Below are 15128 nucleotides of genomic sequence, written 5' to 3'. Positions count from 1 at the left end.
AGTGATTCAAAAGAGTGTAAGACTAATTTGGAGTGCAGAAAAATAAAATGTGAAGCAAACCATAATAAAAATAGGCAAACACGACTGATCTTGTGTGGTGCCGTCATGGACGAAGTCAAGCGAGAGGTATGAATTTATTTATTATTTATTTATTTAACCTTATTTATACACGGGTAAAACATCAGGACTTAAAGTAATTACTAAATTGCATTAATTACATTATTAAGATACTAATCTACTACTAATTAAATCTAATAACAGCAAAAAAAAAACAATGATGAAGTGCCTGCTTTCTATGAATACTGTGTGATTAATTAACTTATTTGCTAGCAGCCAGATTTAAAACTAGCAATAGTTTGTGCTTGCCACAGATTGGTAGGTAAGCTGTTCCACATCATCGCACCATTATAGCTGAAACTGTTTTTTAGAAAATTGGTGCGGGGGAGTGGAACAGCTAATTTGCCTTCACAATTCCCAAGTTGCTTTTGACACCGTAGGCTTTTAATTTAGATAGCAATGTAGAGTGATCAAGGTGTCAAAAGCTTTCTTCAGATCGAGAAAAATCACCGAATCGGGCTTTTAATATCGAATTATCGATATTAAAAGCCCGATTATCTGTGGCTTCGGGTAAGGCGATAGCAGTTGAGTGAGGGGAACGAAACCCTGACTGATTACAGGAAATTAGATTATTTTCAGTTGAATATTCGTAAAATTGATTGTATACGATTCTCTAAAAGACCTCAGCCACAACAGGAATTATAGAAATTGGGTGGTAATTATTTAAATCAGAACGTTCTCCCTTTTTAAATAAAGGAATTACTTTTGTGGATTTCCACTCAGTAGGAGAAACGCCGGATACAATAGATCTATTGAAAAGGTTTCCTGGAAAAACTAGATCAAAGATCACTGGATCACCGGATCAAGGATCACCGGACTAAGGATCAAGGATCAAGGATCAAGGATCAAGGATCAAGGATCAAGGATCAAGGATCAAGGATCAAGGATCAAGGATCAAGGATCAAGGATCAAGGATCAAGGATCAAGGATCAAGGATCAAGGATCAAGGATCAAGGATCAAGGATCAAGGATCAAGGATCAAGGATCAAGGATCAAGGATCAAGGATCAAGGATCAAGGATCAAGGATCAAGGATCAAGGATCAGTTCAAAATGAATCAAATAAATTAAATAAATTAATGGGCATGAGTGATGGCTCATCTACGTGAGTCAGTCAAGATCTCTCTCTGCCGACAGAAAGGCGTTGTTTTTTAGCCCTTCCCTCGTCCACCGACTTTCACGCTACCCCCAAGAACGCTTGAAGGCAAGTTAGATAACAAACTTTCTTTTCTTGATTCCAATGTAGTTTCCTGGGATTTTTATTGCATAGACAATGCAAACGTCTGTAATTTTATACTTTCACTATAGAAATGAAAAGAGAACTTCTTTTTTTGTCATTCACACAAAACTTTCTTCTGCACTAAAAAATTTTCACCCAGGCATTAGTTAATCTTATAAATAATTCCCAAATTTTCTCTTTGAAATTGAGCTGGATATTTCATCTGTTCGCGAAAAGGTAGTTTAAAAACATTACGTTTTTTTTAAGCACTTCTGCTTTTGCACACTATGTTTAACCGTTGGTGCGGTTCCCCTGTTGAAGCTTTCGAGAAACAGAGAATCGGCAAACGTCAAGGTCCTTTACTTTGTCGGAAGTGATCAAAAGTGTGGGACTAAATTTTCTGCCTGCTGTGCTTACTGGTGACCAAAAAAAAAAAGAAAAAACAATTCTTCCTCGTTAGTCGTCCGGTACTTCCTTTAAATAAAAATCACGTAAGACTAAGAACTGATTCAATTCTACAGTGTGTGTTCTTGAGATTTTCGACTTGCTGCTTCCATGTATACTCCAGGGGACTCACAACAACAACTCAGTGGGGCGATACAATTTTATCACTTTCCTAATCATGTCTCTTGTCAAATCCCATCGGAAAAACGACTAAAACGTCTTCTTCTAAGCAAGTGATTCTTCAGATGCATTCCATCTGCTTTTCCTTTAAGGATATGACGTCAGTAAAAATTTGAAGAGATGAAGTTAAAGCAGCTGAAAATTTGCTGGTCACTCCAGCAGTCGCCAAAAACGGCTTCGTGTTTTGAAAGTGCACCGGAAGTCAGAGACGCAATCTCATACCGACACTCAGGATAATCTAGGAATTTCATGTGAATATAGCATGTGCACAAGTAAACCTGCTCTGTAGCAGTCCTAATAGTCGGTAGGCGAAAATTGACACTTCCACGAAGTGGTGTGGCTTTTTCAGTATTTAGTATTTTCTCTTATTTTCTCTTTAGCATACGGGAGATCTTAAATGAGTCACGTGGATGAGCCATCACTCCTGCCTATTAATTTATTTCATTTTAGTTTCATTTTTTTTCATTTTAAATTGATCCTTGATCCTTGATCCGGTGATCTTTGATCTTTGATCTGGTGATCCGGTGATCCTTGATCCGGTTTTTCCAGGAAACCTATTGAAAATGACCCTTCATGTTTTTGATCAAATAAAATGTAATCAGTTGTAGGGTTTGCTTGCAATGTGTCAAATTGCCAGTGTGGAATTGATTCTTCTCATATATCAGCTAGTAAAAGATACTAAAATTAGATGACCATAAGAAAAAGTACACATCATCAAAAAAATCACACTTAATCCTTTATAACCCAACATCAGTATGCGTATTCTCCATACTGTCTCTACATTTCCTAAGGTGCTAACAAGGAGAATTTGTTTAACAATCGAGAGCTTTTTTAGTTGGTGATCATTTCATTTGCAGTTCTGACGATTACAGTTTGCTGGGGTAATTGAAATGTCAGTCCCCACGCAGGAACTTTCCACATGACCTGTTCAGTCATATGCAATGCGATAACTTTAGAAAAATGTTATTGTGTTGGTAGAACTATTGTAAGTACAGTACCACCTTGGACAAAAATTAATGATTTCCTGTAAGCATTAAGGTTAGGGAGAAGGTATGGTGGTAATTGACCCTTTCTTTGCTAGGATGCATAGGATGTAATGACTGTAATGTATATCTTTTGGCTTTAAAACTTTCAACTTTGTATTAATTGTAACTGTTTGCCATATCTATTTCTCTGTACGTTAATCCCTCAAAGTTGAAGCAGGTGAGTCAATAACCTGACTTCCTTTGTCTGGAATTTTGTGATTATATAATTTCGCTGTGGAAGTTACCACAAGCTTTCATTAATGCATGGTATTTCTTATCAATGCTTATACCTAAACCAAACTTTGATATACGGAATTGGTTTCAAGATACGGGAGTTTTAAAGGGCTAGAATCTGGAAAGGCAAGGATCCTCCTTTAATTTGGACTGAAATTAATGGGGGCCCTCCTTTTTTAATTCATGTTTTTACTTTGACCTGCCTCCTTTCCTGTAATGTTTAGGTCACATAGATGAAGAGAAAATTGTTTGTATTTTAACGCATGAAAGTTATTAAGGCTCAATTTTCCAAACGGCAATTATAAGTCACGCTCAATAGAATATAATTGTAAATGATCCTGACATCATACACTTCATCTGAAGAAGAAAACATTCTCTATCTTCGAAAAATTTGCTCAAAACATAAGGAACAACAGCAAGGATCCCAGGCTGTTTAAAGATACCGCTGACTAGCATGCGTGTTGATCGCCTTGCAAGTTGTGAGAGCATCGTCCCCAAGTTCCAGACTTCGTCAATTGTTCCCCCCCTCTCCAACTTCCGGACTGGGCTGGGTTGTTCAAAGCTGGGTTAAGATAACCAAGGGTTAGTGTGAACTCTGATTTCAGATCTGAAAGCTTTAAAAGAAATTCAGTATAATTCTTTTTGATAAGAATTTGATGATTGGATGCTCGAAATAGAATAGAGGAAATGATCCCAAAAAGGCTTTCGAACAAAGGAGTAAAGAAATCCAGATTAAAATTTAACCCTGTGTTAGCACTAATCCGCCTCCGAACAACTAACTATAACCTAACTAGAGCTCCGCTTTTAGGCTTGGCCAAATCTATATTATATAGACAGATAGCAGTTTTCAAGAAGTTTGTGGACTCCTCGACGTGTGCGTGACCAGCGGCGTTCACGACGAAAGGTAAACCTTAAAAGACTTTCAGCTGTTATTCACTTTTAAACCTAAAATATTTAGATTACAGAGCACAGAAGTTTTTGTGTTCAATATTGTTGACTCACTAAGAAGTAGAGGCAAAGTGAGTAGATAAAATCATTGTCCTTGTTTGTTTGTTTTCTGCTTTGCTTAGGGTTAGGGTTAGCTTTTTTCTTCATTTTCCGCCACTGTGACCCATATACTTCTCGTTATATTTGATTAAGAAAGACGTATTCAAAGATTTCTTTTTAACTTCAGCCGTGTGTAACACCAAAAGCAGCATATCAGAATGAAAAAGAAGAGACTTCTTTGTTAGGCGAAATGTGGTCGGAAGTCGGGAGATCTTTTTCTTAGCACTTTCTACGCATCTTTGGTGTGTGCCGTTTAGTTCAAGACACTATGGCAAAACAAAGGCTTCCCGCTTGATCACCTGATGTAAAAGCGAACCAAACGTGATTTAATTTTGTTCTCGTCTTTGTTTGAGTTCTCTAGATTAAAAATCACTTCATTTAGGCGCTTTTAGAAAGGATAAATGGCGGAACGATTGATACTCCAATAAATGCAAATACCCGATTTCCAGCTCACCTGCAATTTCTATCGTCTTCAAACTAAACTTTTGAAGTCAAATTTCAAGTCAAAACGCTTCAGTAACAACTTAATTTACCGTCTTAGCAGATTACTCTAAAGACCGAGTTCTCCGTTCTTCCCTCCTCGTTCATCGTTTATCGTTTATAGCAACATCCCTCCAGAACACCACATTCTGTTCCATTGTTTAAGTTAGTATGCATGGTCATGCTGATACTGATTTATAAATGACATGTCAAGCATACACATAGCATGTGCTTGACTGTTAAGAATGAGAATTCAAGAATGATTTTTCATGATTTGAAAAAAGAAAAATCACCAGCACTCTTTGAGTTTAGTGAAGAGCATGAACGCGACCTCTCAATATCAATGAAATTAAGGGTTTGATCCTTTGAGCTTGGTGGGAGGTCCAATAATTCAGTGCGACATCGTTTAGTCGCATCGCTTTTTATGTTACGATTTTAGGGCTAGCTGTCGTTTCAGCGAAGAATGTGGTGGAAGGAATAACCACTGTGTTTGACGAATATATGGTGTTGATGATCAACAGACTCGGACCTCTGGTCAGAGAAAGCATCTCGCGGTGGAGGAAAATGAAAATTAAAGGAATATGTAGGAATATTGTATGTATAATGTCTACGTAAACTTTCTGCACACTTGACTACGTAACACAAGTGAAACAGAGTCATTTAATAAAAGGCACTGGTGTAGACTTTTTGGGTTTGTAAAACTGATGATCAAAAACGAAATAATGATATTCTTCTCAGAAATCGTTGTAGATAATCGGCCACAATTTTATGACGTTCTTTCTCGATAGAAAGCAGAATGAATTGTAAAGCGAAATCAGAGTAGACCTCAAATCAGTTTTGACTAAAAGGCCATTTCATAGTTTCTGTCTCTATGTAAAGCTGAATGCCAACCACTTGATAGCTGCAACGGTTACTAATTATTTTGTTAGTTGATTATGTCCTATCTCGAGAGAACCGCAATCTAAGTGACTCAAGACTATCAGCGTAAACCCCTATAAAAGTGCAAGAGAAGAGCATAGGGTTCTCGTTGTGATTGGATATTTTGAAAGAGAATATCAATTATTAACTGCTGAACACAGCTGTTAAGGTATGATTTAACCGACAGAAAGAACACTTATGATACTCCTACAAACCCAACCACCTTATCAAACAACGTGTAATATTCTTACCAAGGAGCGACTCTTAAAAAAAACAAAATAACGTTAGGGAATATTTCCAAACAGACGCTAAACTCTCCTTCATTTGAATGTTAAGACTATTCCTCAGGTATCCTCTACTCCACTCTGAAAGAGCGTTATTTTGATATTAGGTACTGTTTCTAGTACAATTATTTATATCAGCTGAGGAAAGAAGGGTTTTGGCCAAAAGGTAACCTAGTTTATAATTATGTAAGATTGATGGACCTCTACTGAGAGTGACCGGAGAACATGGTCTCTTGGATGTAAGTCTCCTGAAACACGTACAAGCGATTTTTTGCACTTCCGGAAGCTCTGTTACTTTGGTTTGGTTTTGTCCTTCCTTCAAAGGAGAGTTCTACAGAGATGGGTCAAGATATATTAGATCAATTTCGTGGAGAGAAAAATGTGAACTCGTGTACGGCATCATCATGCAGACAGAGTCAACTCAGAATTTTTCAACACTTTTATTATATAAAAAACATTAAAGTTATTACATTAGCAACGTATCCAAGAAAAAAAGACTTCAACCCGTACCTACGACCAGTTTCGTTGAGTAATAGTATCTAGTACGCGAAAACTATCGGCCTATTAGGCCAAACAACAAACTTTCTTGCAGAAGTAATGTGCCAAGTATAATTTTGATTAGAATTCCGTATAAAAGCATTTCGAGTTGGTATCGCAAGTAAAGGCAGTCTTTGGGAAATCAATTTATGCGCACGATTAGCTTTCCTAAAAACAAGCGGGTTTTGCGGCAAAAATTTTAAGCAATTTATTAAAACTGTACACAACTATGGCTTTCAGAGCGAGATCTCATCACCACCTCAGAATTGAGCCAGAAAATAAACTGAACTCAAACGCTTGTGTCGAGGCATATATGTAAGTACTTAATATGTTAAACTTTAAACTTATAACTTTATCAGTAAACTTATAAAAGCGTTTCAGCGTTCAAGAATATGAAGTCAATTGAATTACAGTGTAACGGCCTAACTGGTAAACGCAACATGGCTATTTCTACCAAGTAAGCGTGTAAGGAAACGATGATTAATCCCTGAAACTTATCAGGGCGAAGTGTTCAAACTGTCAGCCAGTCATACACTGTGGACGTGTATCTAACTACACCGTTCAATCCTCGACGTTTGCATACAATTGCTTGTCGTACATTTTCATGTCAATTAGCTTCTGCAGAGAAAAATAATATAATAATCAGCAACATTAAAAATGTTTTAAGTGGTTATCCTCACAAGTGGTCAGGTTTTCACACCAAAACAAATTCAAGGAGGAAGTATTTTATGGCGTCGTCGTCTGCTACTCTTTGGGCGTCTCAATGCAGTTTTGCAATCATCCTATGATCTTTTAAATAACCATAAGGTGTTTATTGTCATTGAGACATTCAATTGTCATTGAGACGCTATTTAAGCTCAATGCTGTTACTTTTAACCCTAATTAGCTGAGCCTTAGCCAGTCGGTCTTACGTGAAAAAAAAAAAAAATTCATATTGATAAAAAATTCTGACCTTGTGTAGGGTTTCCATGTCCTTAAGCTGATTTTTCAATTCAGTGAAAGTTGGTCTTGAGTCTGGGTCATTCTTCCAGCATTTCATCATGATCTGATACCTGGTATTATTCAAATAATCTGTTAAAGATTTAAAGAATGTTTCCTTGTACGACGAGGGAGAATAAGTAAATGAAGTAAACTTACAATTTTTCATCGACGTGTTGTGGTTTAGGCATCCTGTATCCATCCTGGAGTAAGTTTGCAATTTTTCTTCCATCCATTCGTGGGTAAGGTGAACCGCCTGGAAGAACCACAAGACCATCGAAATATAAATGTGACAAAAAAACGACCTTCAATGAAACACCACCTTTGTCACTAGATGTAGTTTGAAGCTCATTACGTTTGTCTGACTGAACACGATACATTGTTTAATTAAACATGGTATAAAGCAAAAAACATCTACAGAGCCTCATAAAATTCCATTCGATGTTACCTATGGTGAAAATCTCGTATAATAGAACTCCATAACTCCATCTGCAGAAAGACAAATCAAACGAATATAAATTAAGTGACTATAGACATAAACAGTATATACGACGAATAAAATAAATGTATTCTTTGACAAAGCATAGAATTCAAGTCCTGATTAAAATTGATAAAATTTTTGATAAACTGCTACGGGTAATAATCAAGTATACTTACACGTCACTTTTGGTGGTATATTTACCATACAATAAGGCCTCATAAGCTGTCCACTTCACGGGAAGACGGCCCTAAAGATTTTAAATATCACTTTGTAAAACAGCTCGAGAATTCTAGGAAGCGAGTAATCAGAAATAGTGATATTTAAAATTGTACTCGTATACGCATGGCTGATAGTTTCATTAGGGTCCCAAGGAATTCATGATCGAAATCAGGAATATATCAGCTCAACCACAACAATGATTGTCAAAGATCACTAATTTGAACGAAATGTGATACCGCCCTCACCTCCCCTTTTTCTTGATTACCTTTGTCTTTCGTTCATAAATATTTTCCTGCTGCACATCTCTGGCCATTCCGAAGTCTGTCACTTTACACATTTCCTTTTGTCCAACCAACACATTACGGGCCGCAAGGTCTCGGTGAATGATCTAAGAAAGAATTGATGTAACAGCAAAAATTAACGATTGTAGAAGAAAAAGAACTGAAATGAAATGGTTCAGAGAGGAAAATAGAAATATCTAGCAACATAATATGCTGTGTGTATTTCTTTTTCTTCCAGATGGCAGAAAATTAAAACTACTACAATAACTGCTCCATATTCCAAAGAGAAGCAAACTACTTTTTTTTTGCAATACGTAGTCATTTCAAAGAACGCTTACCTTAACATTTTAATCGAAATAGGATTCTGTAATGAAGCAGTTTAGCGACCAAAGACGATTTTTTTAAGTTGAAGTTTTAATTCCTTTTCTTCCTTGTCACTAAAATGGATATTTGTTGTACACTCAGTTTAAGCTGAATATCTTAAAAGATCCTATTCCTTCACGTCTCTGCCTTTGCTCACACGAGAAAAACCCAGATATTTTATTTCGATGGGGTACACTTGCAACGATGCACAAATATCGCCATTCTCGCATTGAAATAAAACTTATATGATGACGTCAAAATCGGGAGGGTTCCTGGCCCAAAAGAAATAGCCTCGACAAGACGGTAAGAATACGTCTGCATCTCCTAGGCGTGATCTTGTGAAGACATAATATTCCATGCCAGAGCTTAACATGACGATAGAATTGTTTGTCTTTTGTGTTTTTAACTAACTTACAGATTTTGCGGACAAGTAACTCATTCCATCAGCAATTTGCCAAGCAAACTTCATCAGCTGCTGTGACGTCAGATTTGTTTGTGGTTTGATATCCGGGTCTTTGTAGTAAGTGTCTTTTAATCCACGGCTCTTTCTCAGGTAACCCAGCAGATCCCCAAAAGGCACATATTCAATCAAAACCAAAAGCTGTTCTGAAGAAATTAAATAATTTAATTGATATGTTACTTTCTTTAAAAAAAAGCAGGAATTGAAATAGATGAATAGCCCAGTCATGGTCAACAGTTTTGAAGAAATCGCATGAAAACAAGAAAAACTATGCGACGGTCTCATAAGAAAGTACAGACCAATTATTCCCTTACAAAAAGTGTTTCTGCTTCTACAACAGAATGATCTGTTCAGTGGCAAATATTCGGTCTTAGTCTATCAGTAAATCCAGGAACGTCTGTGTTGGCTAAAACAAGATAAAATTACCTTATGCGATGGTTGTTTGTTTTGCTCAATTGCGAAGCGGTCACCCTTCCACTGAGGCAAATTATCAATGACGAGAAAGCGTTACAGAGTAAGTCATAAGAAAAATGTGTACAGCAAAATTAGACCCGCATAACCAAAGCATACCAGATTCCGTAACACATCCCAGAAGTTTAATGACGTAAGGATGTGGTTTCAGCTGCTTCATTGTGTCAAGTTCTTTCATCAAATCTCTCTTGTCCGATTCAGAGGCGTTTGCTGGAGCATTAAAAACAAGGAGTAAAATTTGGTTGACGAGAATAATATGCGAAATGTCGGAATAACAACATAACTTATGAAATGGCAAATAGCTAAATAATTACAGTAACCCGGTAACATTTCCTGAATGTCTGTAGGGCCAAGACTCATTCAATTTACAGTTCAAGAGCTCACTTTTAAGCATCTTAATAGCCACTGTGGTCGTTTCAGGACTCCCTCGAAGTCCTACTGCTGTTCCCTTGGCAACTTGACCAAAAGCGCCTTTACCAATGATTTTTTCTATGGTCACGTTATGTCTAGGAACTTCCCAGCAGCGTGTTAATGGATGAAGAGGCACGTAATCAGCACCTGGAGGGGTACTTTGTGCTTTTCTATCATCTTTGTTGACTTCTATGAGATCCATGTATTCCGCATGAGGCTGGGTGAGTTTTCTTGAATCAGGTAGACTTGGTTCGATATCTTCTAATAATGTTTCATTCTATTAAACCAACACATTGTTAAGGTTATTAATCCCAGTAAAAAGTACCTCATGGTTATAAAAATCAGTTCACCCATTTTTATCCGACAAATGTTTATATTCTTCCATGATAAGAGATTATAAATAGTTTATAACCTCTTGTCATTATTATTACTAACATTTTGTTCTCTGCTTTTGAAATTATCATGTCCAATAGAGTGATCGAGGCTCATAGCATATTCGTCGAAGCTACAAACTGCAACGTGAAGATTGTCGATTGGTAGTCCAATATTTTGACAAATAAACGCACGAAACAACTCTTGCAGTACCAAGCTCCTAAACTCACGTTTAGAAAATAAGGCATCAAGAAAATACGACGGCCAAAATGCACGAAATCTATTATTTAGAAAGCAAATATCAACCGGGTGCAGACCAACTAGCGATCTGTGAAGTGAAACCAAGCGGTTGAACCAGGGACAATCGAAGGAAAATCCATGGAGTGGCTTGGTAAAGGACATGATCACAGGACAAAGACCTTATCGAGCCTAACTTCCTCTTTTATTTCATTGTATCTGCCACTGATGCAATATGCTTTTTTTATGTAGAACTACAAATTTTTTCCTTCTCATTTGCTGCAAGCGTTTATTTTCAAAATAGAAAGTAGAGGTAAAGTAAGATTACATAATTTCTGGTCACACTAACATGACCTCAATGTCTTAGCTGTAACTTACGTCGCAAACACGTCTCTCATCTTCATAAGTCCTACAATTGAGAAAGCATATAAATAATTATAAAACGCTAAGAATTTCATCAGTTTTTATTGGAGTTTTGTGTTAAGATGAAACCATTTCGGGCACATTATATCGACACAATCCAACTAGCAGAAAATTCTTACCTCTGTTTCCCTACAGCGCCTGAAAAAGAACGAAAGGAAAAAATACAAATGATTTAAACGCGAGTAAAAGTTTGCTTTTGCGTGAAAAAGAATCTTGCAGCCAAACATAGATTATGATTTTTTACCTACCTTTCTTATGTAGCCAGATTATGTAAATAATTAGAAGAAGGACTGTGAAGGCAAGAACCCCAATTACGGCTAACAAGACGTTGTTGGATGGGCAGTTACATTCCTCAGGACCTAAAATGATTAATTTTGCAAAGCTTGATGAAATAACATTCAAACAACATTTACACTGATCCTGGTGGATACACTGCTCTTACTACATAGCTGAGGTTCATGACCGGAAAACGTTAACTCTAATTGGCTTGGTACTAAGGAAGAGTAAGGTGCTACTCTCTCTAAAATAATTTTTAAGAGTAAAACAACAAAGACAAAAACAAAAACTTGGAAGTGTATCAGTCACAGAATAAGTTGTTTAATTAAATAGATACGGAATGCGATTATAAACAGTCCATCTTCGGAAGAATACGTGTAAACATTGAACAATGTCTTTGTAAAATTTACCTTTTGTTGTGCTTTCCGAGCCATCTGTGGGTATTAAAACTTGTTTAATTGAGTCTGGATTGACTTTAAAACCTCTGAATTTGTCTTGCCTTGCAGCATCCGACAGGACAATCAAAACATTGCGGACGACTACAGTTTGATTGAACCTCATCATAAAGTCAAGAACAACACTGCCACACCTAGATAAGGGGGGGGGGAGAGAGAGAGAGAGAGCAAAGAGTATCATCGCACTCATTCGTACTTTGGTGATTTTTAAGTGTTAAAATATATTGAGATTTAACCAATGTATTAAACCAAGGTAAATAGAGACAATATACTTCAAACATAAATTATCTTGTATTATATAAGATTTGCTAGAGCAGAAAAAACACTTTTACAGCTAAAATACAACACATTGAAATAAAGCTCCTCTCCCCTACTAGAAGGCAAATTTGAGTTTGCATTTGCTGTTTCAGTGTAGAACAACAAACTGTACCTTACCTGGTGTTCACAGTGTTGGCGGATGAGCAGCCAAACCTGAAGGCAATTTGACAAGCCTAAAAGGACAAATCAAGAAAAAACGTATATTCAAATGCTTGTCACATATTGAAGATCGTTCAGAATATCTTATTTTTTTAACAGAAATATTAAGATTTGATTCAAGAACAGATTGATTAAGATTCACTTTTCATGGTAAATCTCATGGCAGTATTCCTTAAACTCCAGTATATGGATCAAGTAGATTATCTAACCATTTCTGGAAATTTCTCAGCAACTTCTGAACGTCTGCTACAGTTCTCCTGTATTGTCGCTGTCAGGTAAACTTCTGTGCTTACTGTTTGAACTGGGGAAAAACAAAATACGACTTAAAATGAACGTTTGTTTGTTTGTTTGCACAAGAATTATCATTTGAACTCATGTATAAAGCCTTTACTTAAAACGAACACTGGCATAAAATGTACGAATGGGAGGCCAATTTGAGAGATATTGTTTTTCTTGTATTTTGCGTCACGATGGTGTCTTCAGAATCGTTCCCCTAGTCGTCTTCCTTTTCGCCGAAGTATAACTTTTTGAAATAACCGCAAGTTATGAAATAGATGACATTGATGGTGGCAGTCTCAACATTATTTATGAAAGGAAAAGTTTTGTGTTATGCACGCGAGGTTAAAGCCTCGGGTTGATAATTTATTTACAAAGTAATTCTGACCAATAGGCAATAGGCCACTTCTGAGTTCTCACGGTTCAGTAATCTGTTGTCGAAATTACGGCGCGTAGAGGAGGCGAAGTCGCTCTCATTGGTATGAAGAATGGAGTGCAGTGGTGGTGAAATGAGAGAAAAGTTCTCAGAATTCAGTGTGGAAGAGTGAACATTTTTTTGTGGGAGAGAGGCATCAACTAAGTGATGGCGGCAAAGGAAAGAAAAAAGCAGTTAATTTAAGTACGAGAAGATAAATCTAAAAAGTTTCAGAGTTCTCTTTCCAGGTTCAGGTGAGCATGTGTCAGTAAACTAGTTAAAATATCTGTGTGTGCTTGCCAATGATTGAAATCTCAGTTACTAGCTATGCCATATCTTTGCAATTGGCACACATATATCTACTGCGACGTAAGTGAAATTTTTCATATTGATTCAGGTTTTTTGCAAGCGAAGAATTCACCCGTAAAAACCTCGATATTCGTGATACGGAGAGTGCTTGAAAACTAAGTAAAGAAAAAGATAACCTTTGAAAGGCGAAAATAAGATTCATTTGAAGATACTACCTTCTGCCTTGACTTGCTGGATATTTGCTTTCTCCTGTTTTAGGCTTTCACCAAGCTCATTAGTTGCAGTAATGGCAAACTGATACACCTTTCCTTTCTCCAACGCTATTTTAAATTCTTTCGTAGAAACATCTCTGATTTTCCTTATTTCTGTCCATTGTCCCACTTTCCCATCAGTTACTACTCTTTGGTACACTGTATACATGGTGATAACTTTTCCATTACTTTCTGGCTCCTTCCACTTTAGGGTAATTGTATCGTCTGTTGTTTCATCTGGCAGTTGGTCTATTTCGACCACATCTGGGGCTCCTAGATTGATGTCAACAACACGGACAGCGTGAAATTTCTAATAATTATACAACTTCTTGATAATAACCTGGTCACAACCATTATCAGTGATTAGATAATCTGTAAATTGGTCGAAGATTTTTTGGGATATTTTTTAAACGAACGTGTATTGCAAGCAAAATTAATTTAAGTAATTTAAAATAATTTGAATAGACAAAAAGTGATAATGAGAAGCCTAAAATGATGGTCGGTTGTAACTTAAAACAAATAGTGATTTGTTTAGCTACTTTCATATGATCAATTGAAGTACCGATGCATTCATTTGTGTTACGTAATTACAGAAAGTTTGACATCGCGCATGACTTAGTAAAGGCACTCGGCCATGACACAGCGGAAAAATGAGTGCGCATGCTCCGCTTCTCAAGCCATTCGAGTTTCTTCTTCTTATCGGTTTTTCCACCGATAAAACAAACTTTTCTCTCCAGGGGTTTGCCAACTGAGGAGGCAATGACAAGAAGCGCAAAAGCGATAACAGGTACTTTTCAATTCTGTGCGACGAAGTGACTGACAACACCAAACGTGAGCAGCTTTCATTTGTCTTTAGGTTCGTTAACATACTTTAAAATTTGCGAAGAGTTTTTAGACTTCCAGTCTACGGAAAGAATAACTGGAGAGGTGATCTCGCAATTGATCCTAGGAAAACTCGAGCAGTGGGGCCTGGATATTTCCCACTACCGAGGTCAAGATTACGACAGTGCCTCAAACATGTCCTCCCAAGCTAGAGGTATACAAGGCTTAATTTCCAGGAAATAAAGGGGTAAGTTTCCAAAGAAACTGTGGTGCTGTTTCGGTGGGAGAGTATAGCAGGTAATTTAGTGTTAACAACTGAGTTGAAAACGTAAATTAGCCACCGTACAGGGTAAAAAAGCTGACGTTTCGAGCGTTAGCCCTTCGTCAGAGCGATTGACGAAGGGCTAACGCTCGAAACGTCAGCTTTTTTACCCTTTACGGTGGCTTATTTACGTTTTCAACCCAGTTGTTAACACTAAATTACCTGTTAATTTCCAGGAAAACCTCAAAGCCTTGTGCGTACACTGCAATTCGCATGTTCTTAATCTCGTTATCGTAAAGGCATGTAGCTTGCCATTAGTTCCCAACATGGCTGGCACAATTGCAGAATGTGCAAACTTTTTTTAATTACTCCCCTAAGCGGCTGAGGTGCTTGAAAAAAGTGATAA

At 37.1% G+C, this 15128-nt stretch overlaps 4 protein-coding genes across 4 annotated transcripts in view; all 4 read right to left on the bottom strand.

The window, feature by feature from the left end:
* LOC131785389 (uncharacterized) overlaps positions 1 to 15128 on the bottom strand; it is a 74876-nt gene that overhangs the window by 43935 nt on the left and 15813 nt on the right. Inside the window, exon 6 of the mRNA XM_066168396.1 lies at positions 13603 to 13911. Coding sequence (XP_066024493.1) covers positions 13603 to 13911 — 309 coding nt within the window. The remainder of the gene's footprint in view (positions 1 to 13602; positions 13912 to 15128) is intronic.
* On the bottom strand, positions 6416 to 7841 carry LOC136281601 (tyrosine-protein kinase SRK3-like). Its single transcript, XM_066168264.1, has 3 exons — positions 7621 to 7841; positions 7436 to 7535; positions 6416 to 7101 (listed from the first exon to the last, which is right to left on the bottom strand). Exons 1-3 carry the CDS (start codon positions 7839 to 7841, stop codon positions 7045 to 7047), a joined length of 378 nt encoding a protein of 125 aa, XP_066024361.1. The 3' UTR covers positions 6416 to 7044.
* Positions 8115 to 9493, bottom strand: LOC136281600 (fibroblast growth factor receptor homolog 1-like). Its single transcript, XM_066168263.1, has 3 exons — positions 9221 to 9493; positions 8427 to 8549; positions 8115 to 8189 (listed from the first exon to the last, which is right to left on the bottom strand). The coding sequence occupies exons 1-3, from the start codon at positions 9491 to 9493 to the stop codon at positions 8115 to 8117; spliced, it is 471 nt and encodes a 156-aa protein (XP_066024360.1).
* On the bottom strand, positions 9513 to 12016 carry LOC136281599 (fibroblast growth factor receptor-like). Its single transcript, XM_066168262.1, has 6 exons — positions 11866 to 12016; positions 11428 to 11538; positions 11299 to 11317; positions 11135 to 11165; positions 10121 to 10424; positions 9513 to 9946 (listed from the first exon to the last, which is right to left on the bottom strand). The coding sequence occupies exons 1-6, from the start codon at positions 12014 to 12016 to the stop codon at positions 9756 to 9758; spliced, it is 807 nt and encodes a 268-aa protein (XP_066024359.1). The 3' UTR covers positions 9513 to 9755.

This window comes from Pocillopora verrucosa, chromosome 6 (genome assembly GCF_036669915.1).
Source record: "Pocillopora verrucosa isolate sample1 chromosome 6, ASM3666991v2, whole genome shotgun sequence".
Classification (NCBI taxonomy): Eukaryota; Metazoa; Cnidaria; class Anthozoa; order Scleractinia; family Pocilloporidae; genus Pocillopora; species Pocillopora verrucosa.
Note: the sequence above shows the minus strand (reverse complement) of the source record. Positions and strands in the feature narration are given on the sequence as shown.